We start from the raw sequence: 18,402 nt of genomic DNA on the forward strand, positions 1-18,402 counted from the left end.
TCCACATCAGCCCCCTCGACAACAGCGACATGTGAGAAATAAAAATTGTAAGATCTGGAGCTTTCATGGCTGCTAGAGCTGATAAAATATTCTCAGGCAATCAGCAATGTCATCTGATTAAAAATTACCAATGTTTCTGTGACCATGTGTTCAGGTTGCATGATAGCTGAGCTAATAACAAGCTTATTAAAGGAGATCAGTGGGAACAAGATTCAACCCAGAAACTGCCACAGGGATGGGGGTTTTAATCTCAATCGGTCCTGGTAGCAGGTGGCTAATATTATGAAACAATACCAAGAACAATCCAAAGATAGGACATTGACAAATTTATGTCTCTGACACCCACTAGTACTCAATTGGCTCACATGCAGTTCCAATTGCGGGCAGCCGACTGGCATATAGATGGGATGGTCGTAATGTGCCTTTAACTTTGACCTGAATTATTTCCCAAAAATAAGAGACTTAAATTTGGCGGCAATTAAGCTTTTGGCAGTAGTAGAGAGAGAGCTTCTTGAGAAAAGGCATAATCTCCTGTACATAGCCTGGACTGACAAAAGTTCTTGTATGTCTTGCACTTTACTATGCTGAAATCCAGTATAATTTTATACTGCCATGAACATAAATCCTTTATAATTTGATACTGCCTTTCCAAGAAATCCTGTATAACTTCATACTGCCTTGAAATCCAGCATCATTTTATAATGCACTCGAATTCATTATATATTGTACCACTCTGAAATCCAGGATAATTTTATACTACCCTGCCAGAACTCCAGCACAGTTTCATACTGCCCTCATAGGCAGGATAATTTTATACCACCCTGAACACAAATCCTGTATAATTTTGTATTTTCCTGAAATCCAGTGTACTTTTGTTACCTTCCCCAGAAATCCAGTACAATTTTTTACTGCCAGTATAATTTTATACTGCCCCACAAACAAATCCTGTACAACTGATACTGGCCTTAGAGCCAGTATAATTTTATGCAACCCTACCCACAAATTCTGTATAATTTTATACTGCCCTACCCAGAAATTCAGAATAACTTTATACTGCCTTGAAATCCTGTATAATTTTATACTCCTCTTATACCAATAATCCTTTCCCAGTTCACAAGAAATAATGAACTGTTTAATATTCCAGTTTGCTTAAGGGCATTTGGACCACCATATAACAGATTGTAATTTTAGTAGTTGTGCTGTACATTAAATTTATTGACCAGCAGCCCTCAAGTCTCTATAATGCATTTTGACTGCTGTAATTAGTCATTATCACTGTTTGAAGCATGAATGTGTATACTGACAGCTCTGCACTACCACAGTATTGCAACCAAAGAATTCAGGATGGTATGAGTCACATTCATTTGTATCATACTGGCAGATCATCAACCTACATTTAGATAAAAATTATGAATGGTTGTATATTTTTTTAATGCTATCTATTAAGTATTTATAATTCTGTGTGCAGAGCAAACAAGTTAGGAAGTGTATGGATATTATAATTCTGGTATGCTGGATGTGAGTTTCTCATGCCAATGACTGTGAAGAGTACAGTCTTTTGGGTGGTAATGTTGTGTAGTTTGCAGCGCACAACGTTTCAGAGAAACATACTGCCTCCTTCTTCAGAGTAAAACAATAAGCCAATAGAGAAACAAGCAGAAGCAAGAAGACAAGAGAGCTTAGCATGCAACCTGCTTCTGCTGGTTTCTTGCTTGGCTTTAAAGAGATTTTTGTAACCTTAGCAAGTTTTCAAGAGACCACTGTTAATTTTTTAATATTCAGCTTTGGAAATATATTGTCACGTGTTGGGTATGTCACGCGACAAATAACTTCACATGGGTCTCGGATGCGAATCTTTATTGGACACTCACACTTACACACCTTACAATTATTATCGCTTGCAATATCACTTGACTTCTGGCCCAATACTCCAATGCTTCGTCGCAACTATCCTTGGCCATGGTTGGATCTCAACTGTCTCTGGCGGCGGCTATCCCAAGATTGTCTCATTCTCAATACTCCATGCTCAAATCTTCAATACTACAATACTCTAATACTCTATTTTCCAATCTCTCTGTAGCTCTCGGCTTATGTAGGTGTTCTGCGGACTGGATACCAGACACCATTCCTCACTGTTTCGTTTATACTGTCCGCTGTTACGTAACGGGCGCAATGAAGTCTCTGTAGTTCATTTCTGGGGAGATGCGTTCATTGCTTCTGCATTGTCTACACAACGGCTCCCTGTTCTTTGCGTTACCATGGAAGTGCCTATTCCAAACTCACATGTTCGGCAGGCCGTTGCCTTGGGAACTCTCCTTTGTAGCGGTCTGTTTGTATTCGATTTGTTGCTGTTGGAACTCAACAATTTCCATTGTAGCCGTTGTGCGGTGATGGACATAAGGTAACACATCACAATATGTATATTGTAACAATTCTGGAGTGTTTGCACTCAATTATTTAATAATCTCAGGTTTAGTTTCTAGGTCTTGCATAATCCTCTTTCAGTTCCAATGACACAACTTTGCCAAATGTTAAGTGTCTCACTAAAAAACATGAACCAATACCACCCACTGTTATGAACTCTCATTATGATGATGGAGCATTAGCTGAAATGCACTGTACAGTTTTAAACGTTAGGAACATGTTTGCACAGGACATGAAGAAATAACAGATATGGTCATAGGGCCTTGCCTGGATGTTTTTGATTGGATGAAATTATGTAATTATATAATTATGGGTTGGAACAAATAATATAGATTGAATTGTACACTGGGCATTTTTCACTGGGCCAAATGTTCGGTAACCAGGTATTCGTGTAAAGTTTCTCTTATGTCCATATGTTATGTTTCTGGACAGAAACAATACATCTGTAATAATATATCATCATCACAGAATTTTAGATCTTATTCTGTTATTTTGTTTGATTGAAATGCCTCAACAAATTTTTACAGAACTCTCAAATATAAAAATGCATTAAAATCTCTTCACAAGATTTTACATGTGGACAGACAGACAGTACAAAGGTAATAGATGCATTTTTAATACTTTTGTTGTTTGGGTTCCGAAAATGAGGAATGCCACATGAGGAGTTTTGTGCATGTATGTCTGCTGATATATTTAACTTGATGCATTTGGTATGGGAGATTTCGATGAATTTTTATTAAGTAGTTACCATAGGATTCTGACGATGGTGTATAACACACTGATATGTTGGGTTTTTGGACTTTATCCATCGTCCTGGTTTTTATTTGTTATCTTAAAAACCAGGACGATGGATAAAGTCCAAAAACCCATCATATCAATATGAAATTTTATGTAAGATATCTACTGAAAGTTTGAGGGCAAATTATATTAATTGTGAAAAATACTGTTTTCTGGGATGTTGAGCTACGAAGGGGGACCCAAAAATAACCAGAAACNACAAATTTTGCAGACACCCGTCTCATGTGCAAACCTTCAGTTAAAATTCGCTGGACCATGCTCCACGAGATGTTCGTTACCTCAGAAAGTTGGTCAATGGTCTTTCGACGATCTTCATCAATTTCACGCACAATCGTTGTTCCTTCTGGTCGGCCATCTCACTAATCGCCAAAGGGTTGAAACAGGAACGCACACAACAGAGCACCACAGACAAACCACTTAACTCAGACTGACGCCAGCTCACTAACAGTCACAGGAGACCCCCAGCTAACACCACCTAGCAGCACAACTCGTAACTACAAAGCATGCGCGCGCAACAGGTTGTTTCCGGTTATTTTTGGGTCCCCCCTCGTATATAACCAGATAGGAGTGACCGGAGTGACTGACATTTCAGAGGAATGCACTACTCCCATCTTCAAACTTAAAGACAAATTCAAGCAATTAGCAAGCAAAGCACAACTTTGATTTCAATAACCTCAAATTTTATTTTTACTGGATCTGCTCACTGATTATAACCCTAGTTTTGTCAAGGAACACAACAAATTTTTATATCATATTTGATTAAATATTAATTAAAAAGCATTTTTCAAAAGCCCTTTAAGATATGTTTTAATGCTTTTACATGATGAACTTCATTCCATAATTTCTGGATTTCATCTTTTCTACTTGTAATGTGCTTGGAAGCCAACATTTGAGTATGAGCTTTTGGGTGGATCTAACTTTAATCTAGCCACAGAAATCTAGTGCAACAAGTTTTGTATTAATCTTTTGTGAACCCATATCCTTTGTTCTGCCATCATAATTAATTTGCTTGTGCACTAAAATTGTTTCTGAATTTTACAGTATGTTTTAACCATCCCAATGAAAACCAAGTTGAAATTCAGTACAAATCATGGATTTGCATCTGTAAATAATCTTTATTTCCTTGCCAAAATGACTCTGGCTTTACATATATGTGTGACTCTGGAATATTTGTAATTGGCATTTAACTATAGCAAACAAAAGACAAGCTGGCCTTTGGCATTATGGATCCTTTGGAGGGAATTGGGGGGGGGGTTGTATCATTCTTTGTTTTTGGACTCCAGNATTTGTAAATAATCTTGAATGAATGAAGTTTTCCTGTGTCCGAAATATTTGTACATGATGTGTTTTAGGACAACCAGGAAGAATATGAGGATTCATAACCCCATCTTTACCCATCCATTTCATTAAACAAAAGTTATAATAAAGTGCCCATGCTTGGGATCAAACCCTGGATATCCAGTTACACCTCACACAATCCTGTGCAGTTTTTATGCAAGAACATGGTGGGTACTGAAAGAAGTTTGTACTATTGAAATGTGATATTAAGGTTGTAATATTTCTGCAAAAGCCTTTTTTAATCAAATATACTGTACTAAGCATTTAACCAATGTCATGTTTATGAACTTAACAAAAGCAGTTGCTTTTATTATATCTGTAATATTAAAAAGCTTACATGTCGATATAAATGTCACAGTGATATTTATATGTAATGAATGGATTCTTCCACATTACAATTGAACTTGGTTATTTAGGTCATGCAAGTTAAACAGACACTTGTCATTATCAGAATTAACCTTTATTGTGTATCACATGACAGCCTCAGTGCATGCACTGGCTCAGCAGACCTAGTTTCACAGTGCTTACAATATAATTCCATTAATGCCGAGTCTAAATGTGCCTGTCAACACTCTAGTAATGGGAGATTTAAATTGTTACAATAAATATTAAGGACAGTTCATTGTATCACACCATCACATGTAGGGGTGTATGTGTGGCTCATATTTGTGAGTGCTATGTAGGTCATTTCAGAAATAATGCACACAATTTTTTGTTTATGTCCTTGTTTGTTTGTTTTTTTATATCTCTTTACAGTCCTTCAATATAGTCTCAATGACCGAGTCCCAACGTGTGGGAAGCTTTACTATTCCATCCAGGACACCATCTTTGATGATCTGTCGAATGGCTCGGGTAACTGCAGCAGAAAGCTCGGCCAGAAAGGGAAAACAACGGCCTCACATAGGTTGTTTCAACTATGGGAATAAGTCAAAGTCTGGTGGACTCATGTCTGGGCTGTAGGGAGCATGAGGCAACACCTCCCAACTGTATTGGCGCAGCTTTTCTGTTATGACATTCCCGATGTGCAGGCAAGCGTCATCATGGAGAATGATCGGCCCAGCCTCGAGCAACTGAAGTTGGTTTTTGTGCATCTTTCTGCGCAGATTTTGCATAAAGTCATGATAATAAACTGCTGTGACACTCTTCCCGCACAGAACTCTGTATGTCATGATGATTCCTTGATCATAAGCAAAGATCATCATCTGTTTGACCTTTGATTCAGATCGTCAAAATTGTTTTGGTGTGGGGGAAGATGGACCTCTCCACTCGTTGGACTGTGATTTCAGTTCCGGTTCAAAGTCTCTAACCCACGTTTCATCAATAGCAACAAGTCTGTCGGGTTTTTTCCATGTAAAGTTTTGATCTTAATGTACGACCTTTGATCTTCAACAGTCACAATACCCGAGAACCGTGCAGGCTCCATTTCTAACTCATGTTATTTAAGAACAGAGTATATTATAAATGAAACAATATAACATGCTTCTTTCTCAAGGCCTGAACTGTAACTGACATGAGGCTCACTGTTGTTGCGTCATCTAATCCGCAGTGTTGCCAACCTGTGCATTATTTATGAAATGACCCACGTAGATATGACTGATTCGATTTATTGGGTGTGTCTATTACGATTTCACTTGATTACAACAGTTCACATATTTTACATCTTCTGTATAACAAATCTCTCACTGTGGTCTGGATCTTGCACTAGCCTCTAGTCTTCTCTTCTTTATCCTTCTGTATTATTCTGTCATATTCTGTCTTCTGTCTCCTGGATTCTCATCTCCAGTAATCCCTTAGGTAGCTTTGGACAAACCATATGGAGATCACCTCCTTGAAGGTTTCTCTTTCTGCATCTCTGATGTAACTTCCCATTTCTGTATCTATTGCCTAGATGTCTTCAATAGTTCCTCTGTTGTGATTATTGAGACATACAGTAGTAGTGAAGACTACTATGTAACAGAAGTTCTGTTTTTAACTGCATTGCACAGGTTTTTCTTGTTCCATATCTTAATGCTTTGAGCAACCCATCACAATACAATACAATGTACAATTTCCCTGTTTTATCATATATTCTCATGTGTTGAGCAAGCTTTGGTGTTTCATGGTCTTAATTTTTTCTATATTGGTTGGAAAATTTCTAGCCAAGAAAATGTGCTTGTGGTTCTTTAATTGCATAGTTATGTTCCAAACATAGCAGAGATTTTTAAGTCACCAAATTACTCAATTTGTATACAATGAGGTATCAACTAATTGGGATAAGAACAAAATAAAAAGGGGGAGAGAAGGAGGACAAATTTAAACACATGTTTGAAATACATAAAGAGTGTTTATTAATGTAGTTCTCTTTTTCTAGAAAATATATTTTTAATAACTTCACATTTTTGTTGCATTTTGACACTGAATTCCACATAATCTACTTTTGTGGATGTATTGCCTATTTACAAAAGTCATATTGGCATATTTGTTTTTTTACTATATACAGACTTTCAGGAATGTTGTAGAACCTGTCCAACTGAATTTCAAGCATATTAGGGGGATTTTTAAGGCTTTTAAATTGGGTGAGTCGACTGAGGCAATGGTACATTGTAACTGGACAGATTGTGAGACTAAATTTCTATATAGGAGAAAAGCATTTCTGCCTAAATACCATGTTGGAAAAATTATTGTTTATCAAGGTGAATATAGACCGCCTCTGTGGTCTAGTTGTCAGCGTTCCTGAGTACAGATCCAGAGGTCCATGTTTGATTCCCGGTGTTACAAGATTTTTTCTGAGTAGTGGGTCTGGAACGGGGTGCACTCAGCCTCGTGATGATAACTGAGGAGCTATTTCAAGGAAGTAGCGGCTCCAGTCTAAAAAACCGAAATTAACGGGAGCGGGGTTTGTTGCCCTGACCATGCGACACCCTCTATCTGCAAAAGTTGGCACTAAACTTCACTGACAAGAGGCGGTTGATCTCTTGCGGACTAAAATCACAGAGTTTGCTTGTTTTGTCAAGGTGCCTATAACCTTCTGAACTGAAGGACCATTGAAATACAAGTTTGTGCTGAGAAGTTATGAATTCAGTTTTTATATAAATTGAATTTTAAGAAGAAAAGTTAGCTATCCAGCATAAATTTTTTAGTTTTACAATGACTTCAAGACTTTTATTTTGATATTTCGCCCTAAGGGAAATTTTTTAGAATTTCTTGGACCCTTAACCCAACATATCTATGTCCAACTGCTTTATTATTTTAGTATTTTGATAATAATGGAAATTGTAAACTAATTAGAAAATCCTCCTCCCCCACTAGCAAGAGCCATAGGAATGAACTTTGCACAAAATTTTCCGTCTTTTAGGCTGTATAATTTACATACAGTATCATGGGCAGCCTTGTCATAAACTTGAGGTGATTCTCCAGTGCTGTTCACTGGGATTAGTGGGTACTGAGAAAGAAATATATTTGGCTTCAACAGATTGTTTTAGTTTAACTCACAGTCTAGCTCCTTTTTCAAAAAGCAACCAGCTGTGTTCTGTAGTCTTTGATTACTGCTTTTACTGTGAACATGTTGCAAAGTAATCTTTTTTATCCAGGCTAATGTTGCAATTAGCAGAGAATGGACTAGTATTAGGAGCACCAGAATTTTCACTTTATTTACATTACAAAATTGAAAGCTAAATTCCTATTCATTCATTCATTCATTCATTCTTTCTTTTAAAATGGTATGCAAAATGTCAGTAGAATATTGACACACTGAAATTTGAGTAGTAGTGATTATGGGAAGCTGCCACTGTGTTAGTAGAGCCTTGCAGCCTTCTTCAAGTTGTGCTGTTTCCACACTGGTAGCATAGAGAACTGCCCATGATCCATCTTGAATGCTGTCATGAAATCCTTTTCTGATAAATGCAGCTGTTGGAACAACAATTGTGAGAAGTTATTTTATGATACTGAAGGAACTGTTGAGCTGGGATAACACGGTCAGTATAACAACTGCCTATAGGCTGGACAACTAAGGGGTTGGAGTTTGAGTTCCAGTTAGGGTCAAGAATTTTCTCTTTTCCATGTCATCCAGACTGGCTCTGAGACCCACCCAGCTTCCTATCTAATGGGTACAGGGGCTCTTTCCCTGAAGGTAAAGTGACAGGCGCGTGAAGTTGACCACTCACCTCTAGCTAGTGCCGAGGTCAAGAAAATGTGGATCTATGCATCCAATCCCCTATATGTCTTCATGGTGTAGTGCTCAATTACTTAAGCGCAGGGATAACTTTACCCTACCTTATTGAAAGAACTGTTAAGTTTATGTAGTCTCTAATGAAGTCTGGTAGAATCAGAAAGCAGGAAAGACGTAGAAGAAAGTAGTTATGGCTTATTTTAAACTAATCTAAAGCAGGATTTTAAACAAAACCACAAAAGAAAAAATGGTTGAATAGAGTATACATATTTTCTAAACAAATTTCCTTCAAATTTGCATCTCTATGACCTCATTCTTCATATTGCAGGTACAGATCATGTTAATGTTTTGTAATTCTTGTGTCAGAAATGAGCACTAAGAATTCATAACGTAGGCCAACAGACAAGTTCACTGACAAAGCTGATTAAATATAAGTACATCTTAACGGGGTGTATTTTATTAAATTAAACTGAAGTTTATACTGATTTTGAATGATGAGACAGTTTTTAGAAAATTGATTGATACGGGCTTAGTGTAAAATGAGATTATATAAGACTATCAAGGATTGTATTCCACTGACAATTATTTTCATATAGACGTGTCAGCGAATTTTGTCTCAAGAGCTCTACACGCAGTGCATTGCAGTGAAATTTGTGCCCAGGCTGCTCAGCAATGACTAAAAGGAACCTGGTGTTGCTGTCTGCTCTGAGCTTAAGGAACAGACTGAAAATGACCCCAACGTCATCTCCGCCATCATTACTGCTGATGAATTTTTGGTTTATGCATATGACACTGAGACGAAGCAGCAACCATCTCAATGGAAGATGCCAAATTCAATGCAACTCAAGAAAGCAGGACCAGTTCGAAGCAATGTCAAATCAATGAGTATAACACACGCAGTCACAGGAGTAAGACACAACACAAAGCACAATACACATGAAAGTAGGAAGAATACTCCGACAGAAGATAGGTGTGACTCGCGTACTGAAATACGACATAAGGATGACAAATCCTGAACAGTTTTAACATTTTTAATATTTAAAATTTAGCAATATATATGACGAATATATATTTTAGTTATTTTAGTATAAATACAACAGGGCATCCAATGCAGTAGTTCGACGTACATCGAAAAGCACCTGAAGATGGCACTTTAATGCTGAAACATGTAGTGCAAGAGAGAAGAGTAAGGTAAATAAATGTACGCACTGTAAGACGGTCAGAATAAATCATGGACATAAATCAATGTTCATTTGTTTTTTTTATTTTTTGGATTTTGTTTAACACTGAATGCATTGTGCATGAGGAATTTGTTCCACCAGGACAGATTGTGTATGAAAACTTCTGTTGTGATGTTCTGAGGTGGCTGAGGGAAAATATCTGGTGCAAACATTCAGTCAAGTGGTGCAAGAATTCCTGGACCCTGCACCATGACAATGTGCCCCCCCCCATACATCACTCCTTGTGCGGCAGCTTTTGACTTCGACGAAAATGATGGTAATCCCCCACCTTGCCTACTCAACAGGCCTTGCCCAGTGATTTTTTATTATTTCCAAAAGTGAAATTGAAGTTCATGGGGCGAAAATATGAGAGCACTGAAGGGATCCAGGCCGAATCACAGGATGTGATGAAGATGCTGATGCAAAATGACTTCCAGCAGTGCTTCCAATCATGGAAATCCTTCTGGGATCACTACATTAATGTAGAATGGGGCTACTCCGAAGGGGATGGTGGCAAATACAAATTTTGATAAGTGGTTAAGCTTAGGCAGACGAATTTAGGGAATTTTTGGGCAGCACTTCATGTATTAAATTTCATAAGAATCTGGCAGTTTTGTAGATACAATAGGGTGTCTGGAAAGACATGAGTACTCATTATATAGTAATCTTCTGTGTACTTTGTGCAAAGAACACGTAAAACCAAGTCAGAGAAGTTGGTACCTGACCAGGCCTCAAATTACATGCCTGTGATGTTAATGCGTTACAGGTGTGATTATTGGGTACCTGTTCATATTAAGAGATCAGGACATTTTCAAGTTATTGTGTTGCATCCTATTTCATTAGGCATAAGAATAGGCTTATATGTCTGATTGGTCAGATGGCAGCAATGGATGTGAAAGTAATCTGTTATTTAGGTGGTGGTCTTCTATGTCATTTCATTTGGTTATTTAAAATGCTGTATTTGTTTTTAACCTTTAAACACCAGACTTTTAACATGGTGATAGCTTGAGCTGGCCAGACTTTATTTAAATTCCCACTTGCTGGTAAGCGTTTAAATGCCTGTTGCTGCTCTGCATTTAAATGTCCATTCCTGTTAGGATGCTTACATTGTATTTAAAAATGTTGTATCTAATACAATTTTTATGATAAGTGAATGGAATTAACTTTGTCTCTATCAGCAAAGAACATAATGCTGCATAGTATAATGCAAGAATTGAAAATATTTAGTCAAAGAAGTTATACTCTATTTTTAATTTTTTCTTGTCATTTTGATGCATACTGTAAAAACTGTTCCCTGCTTCTTCATAGAGTAGCTCTGCATTATAAAATCACTCCTGCTTCTAGCATTTGAAATATTTTCGCATTCTCTGGTGTCATAAACCAGCTGGAAGCAATAAAATCATTTGGTTATCTACTGGCAAGTTTCACATCTTTGTTGCACCCTCCAGATATTCAAGTCTTTTAACTAAAGGACTGAAAAGTGAAAGCATTGCAGTTCAAGAAAGGATACAGGGTCTTTGTTCTCTTCTTCAGTGCCAAGCCCTTCCACTGCATTTGAGATAGAATAGTGCCCTTTCTAAAGTTGGAAACAAACACATGCATCCTAGCTGAGATACAGACTGCATTCAGGTTTCCACGCGTTCATGGTGAATTCGAGTACTGTAATTTCATATCATCATAAAATGGCAATGATACGTTGTTTGGAAGATGACAAAATTAAAAATCAACTGAAGTGCAAGGTATGTGACTTGGGACTATACATTTTCAGGTGCTTCAAGAAGCACCATACAAAGGCAAGATTCAGTTACATGACACAGGGGGGAAACCCTATATATACATCAAGCAGATAACTAGAAAATGTATGTATATTGAATTTTACTCTATTTAAAACTAAATACTATATAGAATTGGGCATTTGCTTCTACTAGCAGAGTGCGCGTACGCTTCCGCTAGAGGAGTTTAAATGCCCGACTTCACAAATCGGTGTAATTAGGCCCCAGTGACCATACTTATCATTGCACCTATCAATGCACTTCAGATGCTAAAGGTTAAGGTTATGTAGTATCTAATGCTGTGTGATTGTCTGGAGTGTCTAAGAAAAGGCATAAGAACCTTCAGTGAGACTATCAGATGCCTAGGCAAACTTTTATAGTAATGTAGTGACACTCAATTAAGCAGTAGTTAGTGTTTTAATTTCTAACACATTCTGAGTAAAGTGAAATAAAAAATAAAGTATGGTTGTCCTTACTTCTCTGCGTGTTTTGTCTACATCTTCAGGCAAGTCATCAGCTGAAGCCTGGAGCTTCTCCAGTGGATACTTGGGGAAGTCACTGAAGTTCCTTGCGCCATCAATCAGTTGGGGGTCCAGCTCCAGGACTGGGTTGCTACCCTCTAGTTCGTGACGCACATCCTCAAATGATTTGTTATCCTATACCAAAAATGCTGTTAATTTGTAACAGTAGTGGCATGATTTGAATTCTTAGTCTGGGCCCAGAGAGGGTCACTGTCATTCATGTCTTGTTTCCTACATGTAGAGTACTTGGACTCAGTCATTATTTGTGATTTCTGTGCCTAGTTATTGTTTGAGATGGGGTCAATATTTGAAATTTCTGTGCTAGCACCCAGCTACAGTTTAAGATTCAGCTATTATTTCTAATTTTTACGGTAGTTCTAAGCTACAGTTTGAGCCCCAGCCACTGTTTGCATTACATTTGCCAGTTCCCAGTTACTATATAAGGCACAAGCACTATTTACAATTTCCTATTATCTGCTACATTTTGAGACCAGGCTATTGCAGTGTTCATCTATGACAGAAACATGTGATAATTTTCTGCATTACCGTAGAGGGCACTGTCTTCCTGCATGCAGTGCTGGCTCTCTACTTTCACAGAACGTCATTACTATTTACTGTAAGAAGTGACATGAACTTACCATGTTATACAGCGGCCTCCGTAGTCTAGAGGTAACGTTCCCACCTCATGACTCGTGGCACGTGGGTTCAAATACCCGGCGGAGGTCGTCGAATTTTTAAGGGCGGAAAAATTCAGGGAACAAGTCCTCCGGGAGGGACTTTAAGCTGTGTGTCCCATGTCATAACTTTATGGCACGTAAAAGAACCTCATATCCCCAAAGGGGATCACTGAGCCAAATTCCAGGACAATAGTCTCTAAGGCCTCCAATAGATGGGGGAAGCATTATAGACACCGCTAAGCAAGTGGCCGAACTCGCTTGCTCGGCAGGACTGATGGTACGCACCATTTATCGGTAGGGTATAGAGACTGGTAGAATATCATAGAGGGAAGCACAATAGATCAAACTGGTCGTGGTGCATGGGGAAATCCACCCTCTCTAAAAATAATAATAATAATACCATGTTTTACGCATAATGCTAGTGACTTCCTTCTACCTTCAGGCATACTGTATATGGTGTTAAGACAACCTTTTAAGCTTAAAAGAAGTCCTTCAAAAGTAAGGGATATCTTGTATTCAAAGCATAAAATGTGAACCTTAAATCCTTAAACGATACTTGACATCAAACAACTGCTGTACATCACTTAACTTCAGCATAGTAATTTTTATATATATATATATATATGGCATATGTAATTAACATAGGGATTATAACAAAGTAATAAGTGGTGGTATAGCATGATCACAGTTACCATAACTAGGAAGTCATGAGGATGACATCAGTATCATACACCATTTGCAAGAGCTGATGTTACATAAACAAACACCAAAGCCGAGTGGAAATATAGACAACTATCAGTGTGCATATTAACAGCATATATGATGTGTGTTATTTCATTCTGCAGAGCCCTCACAGTGTGGGAATCATTCTTGTATGCTCTCCCTTCAAATATCTCCAGAGAAAATAATCACTTTATCAACTATGAGGGAACCTAGGAGGCCAGTCCTTTCTGATTATTCTGTTCTCAAATGCTTCAAGTACAGCTGACATTGTCTTGTCAGCAGTATATGCTGCAGCATTATCTTACTGAAAATACTGATTTTTGTGCATCTGTTAATTAGTTGAAGAAGGATTAAATACACTCCTCATGCACCAATCTGGATTCACAGCATATATTTGCACATTTTGAATACTGACATGACTGCTAATGGAAAACCATTCATCACTTGCCTTAGCAGCTGTGGATCCATGACTCTATCATGCACCACACTTTGCTAACAATATATTTTCATTTAAACTGAATATCCTGTATTTACTTCTGTATTAGTACCAGGCTATAATATAAAATATCACCACTTCCTACAGGTGTTACTATTTAAATCCTCATATTTACTTTGGAATTTAATTTAAGTGTTTATTCTTTGAACATAAATTTCCCTTTTAACTAGTTCTTGTCAGAAAACCACATTTTGTTGTGACCGTTATTTCAGGATGGATTTGGACCCAATTTCAGTTTCCATACCTAAGGGCCCTGAGCATGCAGATCTTTTATGGATAATGATGTTAATACATTGACTTCTCCAGTGTAGCCCACACTTATAAATTTTGCTGCCTGTGTGTTATGTAGTTGTACTTAATCAGAAATCAAACCAGTGTTATATAATAACTTACATTCCACAGTGAAGTATCCCAGACTCCAAAGAAGCCAGTGAATGTGGGAGGTTCATAACCTTGCTTCACCTTCAGGATGGTTGTGTTGTCATCACGGTTTGAGGGATCTGCAGTCATGTTATCAGTAATTGTCAAACTGAGCAAGAGTATTGCGTTTGTTTTTAGCTATATGCTGCATGATTCATGGAACTGACCAAATGAAGATGGTGGTGAAATATACTACATAATACATGTGCAGCAGCAGTATTGGTATTAGTATTAGTATAAGTAGCAGTAGTAGTAGTAGTAGTAGTAGTAGTAGTAGTAGTAGTAGTAGGAGGAGGAGGAGGTGTCAGCACCATCACCACTGCCATCAGTTTACTTCGCTGAAGAACCATATCTTTGCTGATACAAGTAACAGACAGGAATGGAAATGGCTTTTGGATACATGGCTAGAGGCTTAGCAAAAGAGCAGGGCACAAATAACTGGCATGCTTATAAAGGATATTACTGAAATACTGGCTAACAACATATGTCACGTTGCTTTGGTCTTCCAGGCCTTTAACTACTGCATTAATATTGCCTTTTGAATATCATGTGCCATCTTCAGTCGAAGGAATAATTCCAGATTTAAATACATTCCAGAAGCTTGACATTTTGAAATCAGAAAAGAATAATATTATGTTCTCACACTCGTGGTAAGATAGACTCTAAAGTTGATGGATGTGCTGCAGTGAAATTGATGGTGCTAGGTCTTCATCAGATGTACCAGAAGTTACAGAAGAGAAACTGGGAGGCATGAGAATGATAACTGTAGGTACTTGGCACGGCTTTGTTAAAAAAAGATGCTTTGGAACTAATGTATGGCATGTACCTCCATATGAATACACTTCCAGGTTTTGTAATGGACATGATATACAATTTACCTTTAGAATAGTAAAAGAAAACTTGGAGGGCAGAACTGAATGGGATACACCAACTTCTGGTTTATGCTGATGCTATAAACTTATTGGGGGAAAACACAGATGCCGTGAAAAGGAATAAAGAAGCTCTATTATTCACTAACAAGAAGGTTGGTATAGAAGTAAACAGAGAATACAGGCACTTCTTAATATCTTGTCACCAGACTGCAGGGCAGAATCATTATATAAACACAGCCAATATTTATACATTCTTTGAAAATAAGTTAATGCTCAAAACAGTAATGAACCATAATTGTATTATTGAAGAAATTACAACCAGATTAAGTTCAGGCACAATGAAAAAAGAACGCATATTACAAATTGGGTCTGACAAAATGATACTGGGACATGTATATGAAAAACCCTTCACAGTCATATTTCCTGACAGGAGTGAATGGGAAGATGGGATATGGCCTCATAGAAAAGGGGGACTGATCTGGTATACAGATGGTTCCAAGATAAGTAAGGGCACTTGAGCTGGTGTGTACTGCTATGGCACGAGGTGGAAACTTAGTTTCAGCCTTGGGCAGTACACAGCAGTGTTCCAGGCAGAAGTATATGCCATTAAGGCATGTATTATGGAGAATTTAGATAGGAACTACAGAAATAGGAACATCTACATTCTATCGGACAGCCAGGTTGTACTTAAAGTGCTTGACAAACACCAGATCAACTCAAAATTGGTCTGGGATTGCAACCAAACCCTCATGGAACTGGCCAAACATAATAGGGTACAACTGATATGGGTGCCGGGATATGAGGGTATTGCTGGAAACGAAACAGCAGATCAATTGGCTAAGATTGGAGCTGAACATCCATTCATAGGACCTGAACCAGCCTGTGACATCTCTATAGGAGATGCCAGACAGGCAATCAGGGACTGGACAAATATGAAGCACAAGATATACTGGGTATCCTTGACTGGACTCAGGCAAGCAAAGGGACTCAAATGAGGACCCTCTGCTAAAAGAGCAAAGAAACCAGCTACAATGGGTGGTGGGACACTGTCACCTTAAAGGAGACCTCTTCAAACTGGGACTAAGTGATAGTCCAACTTGTGAGAGGTGTCAAGAAGAAAATAAAACCACACACATCCTGTGTGAATGTGAGGCCTTAGCTTATCTGAGATTATGTCACTTGGGACAATACTTTATGGAACCAAGTGACTATTCCGACGCCCCCACATACAAAATCCTGTGCTTCATTCGAAGCGCAAGATTGCTGCGGGAATAATCATATGGGGAAGCACAATAGATCACTGTAGGTTGCGGTGCAAGGGCTGAGAAGGCCCACCCCTTATACATTTATTCATTCATGCATTCATTCAAGTTCAGGGACAGCTTGCAACTATTCCATTCAGAATCTTTTGTCTTCCCATCTGCTTTCTAAAGACATAGATATTACAATACATAACATTGCTCTTTGCCTGTTGTTTCATATGAGTGTGAAACCTGGTGTATCACATTAAGGAAAGACCATAGATTGAGGGTGTTTGACAACAGGGTTCTTCAGAGAACGTCTTTACCTAAGAGAGAGGCAGTTACAAGGGGCTGGGGAAAGTTTCTTAATGAAGATCTTCATAGTTTGTACTTTGGCCCAGTATTATTAGGATGACTAAATCAAGGAATGTGAGATGGTTAGGACAGCAGGCACAGGTGAGATGAGAAATTCATACAGAGTTTTGGTTAGAAAACATGAAGATAAGGGAAAAATTTTAAGTCATAGGCATAGATATGAGGATATTAGTAACATTAAACTTATAGAATTAGGGTGAGTGTGTATGGATTCATCATTTGAATCCGGACAGGGACCAGTAGCAGGCCCCTGTAAACATGGTACTATGACGAACATCTCACTTCTGTATATGACCAAGAACTTCATGACTAGAGTTACCATTAGCTTCTCAATTAGAACGCTGATCCACTGAGTTATATAAGTTTTTATCTGCCAGATATCTCTTGAAACCTCGTAATAATATCAAGATTAGGCAGGACAGACATTTCTGTGTCATGATAGTATTGGCTAGTGTTTGATTTGATTTGATATTGCTACTGAGAAGAACTGGGCTGAAGATTACAAGTCTTCTAGAGAAATACTTTTATGGGCATACAAGTAGTACAGCCATATTTAAGGATTTGAGATTGATGTGTTTCCATTATACTGTGAGGAACTGGTGTTTTCTTGTAATTTATTTTGTATATTTCAACATGTAGGCCATACAAATAAATATATTATGACATCAAAAATGCTTGCATGTTTGACAAGCCTGCACTGGACTATTACACTAAATTTATAGCTTAATGACTGTAATCTTTCATTTAATCAGAAGATCACAGATTTGGGGACTAGAAATTTGCTATTCTAACAGATTTTTATGGCTTTCCCCATTCTCTCCAGGCAGTAGGTGGCATGGTACCTTAATGATAGGTTACAGCTATCCTTTTCCACTTATATACCAAGACATTCATAACCATTCTCCCATTATATGCTCTTACCTCATAAACTGTCATTAAATAAAGCAAGAAATAATGAAGACTATGTACAGCCTTTTGATGAGTGGTCAAGTTCAAAGTTGGCAACATGTATGAATTATTCTTTGGTTTTTGCTGTTCAGTGTTTTGGGTAGGAGCAGGAAGAAAAATGGCTTCTTGTGAATTGATGTGTGTTGGCGTGCTCTTAAATACTTAAATAATTACAAATATACTTTTACTGTGCAATAGTTAACTCTGCGTAATTATTAACCCAATTACCAACAGGTTATGGGCCCAGGAATAGTATAGGAAGTGAATTCGACATCGGAATTTGTGCTGTATCTTGATTGGTTTTATTTCGACTCATGTTGTGGAAGTTAGCAGCATGGAGGAAGATAGATACAAGCCACCACTTTTTGATGGAACGAATTATGGAGATTGGAGTTTTCGAATGGAAATCTTTCTCATTGAAAGGAATATT

At 37.9% G+C, this 18,402-nt stretch overlaps 1 protein-coding gene across 3 annotated transcripts in view; it reads right to left on the minus strand.

Annotated features, from left to right (window-relative positions):
• Positions 1-7,842: 7,842 nt before the first annotated feature.
• The window catches only part of LOC111871559 (advillin), a 97,895-nt gene continuing 87,335 nt past the window's right edge, over positions 7,843-18,402 (minus strand). For all 3 annotated transcript variants that reach the window (XM_023864755.2, XM_023864756.2, XM_023864757.2), the window contains exons 14-16: positions 14,510-14,616; positions 12,176-12,355; positions 7,843-8,445 (exon numbers count right to left, since the gene is read on the minus strand). In XM_023864755.2, the coding sequence (XP_023720523.2) occupies positions 8,332-8,445; positions 12,176-12,355; positions 14,510-14,616 (401 nt within the window). In that variant the 3' untranslated portion in view covers positions 7,843-8,331. The remainder of the gene's footprint in view (positions 8,446-12,175; positions 12,356-14,509; positions 14,617-18,402) is intronic.

This window comes from Cryptotermes secundus, unplaced genomic scaffold (assembly GCF_002891405.2).
Source record: "Cryptotermes secundus unplaced genomic scaffold, Csec_1.0 scaffold1345, whole genome shotgun sequence".
In the NCBI taxonomy this organism is placed as follows: domain Eukaryota; kingdom Metazoa; phylum Arthropoda; class Insecta; order Blattodea; family Kalotermitidae; genus Cryptotermes; species Cryptotermes secundus.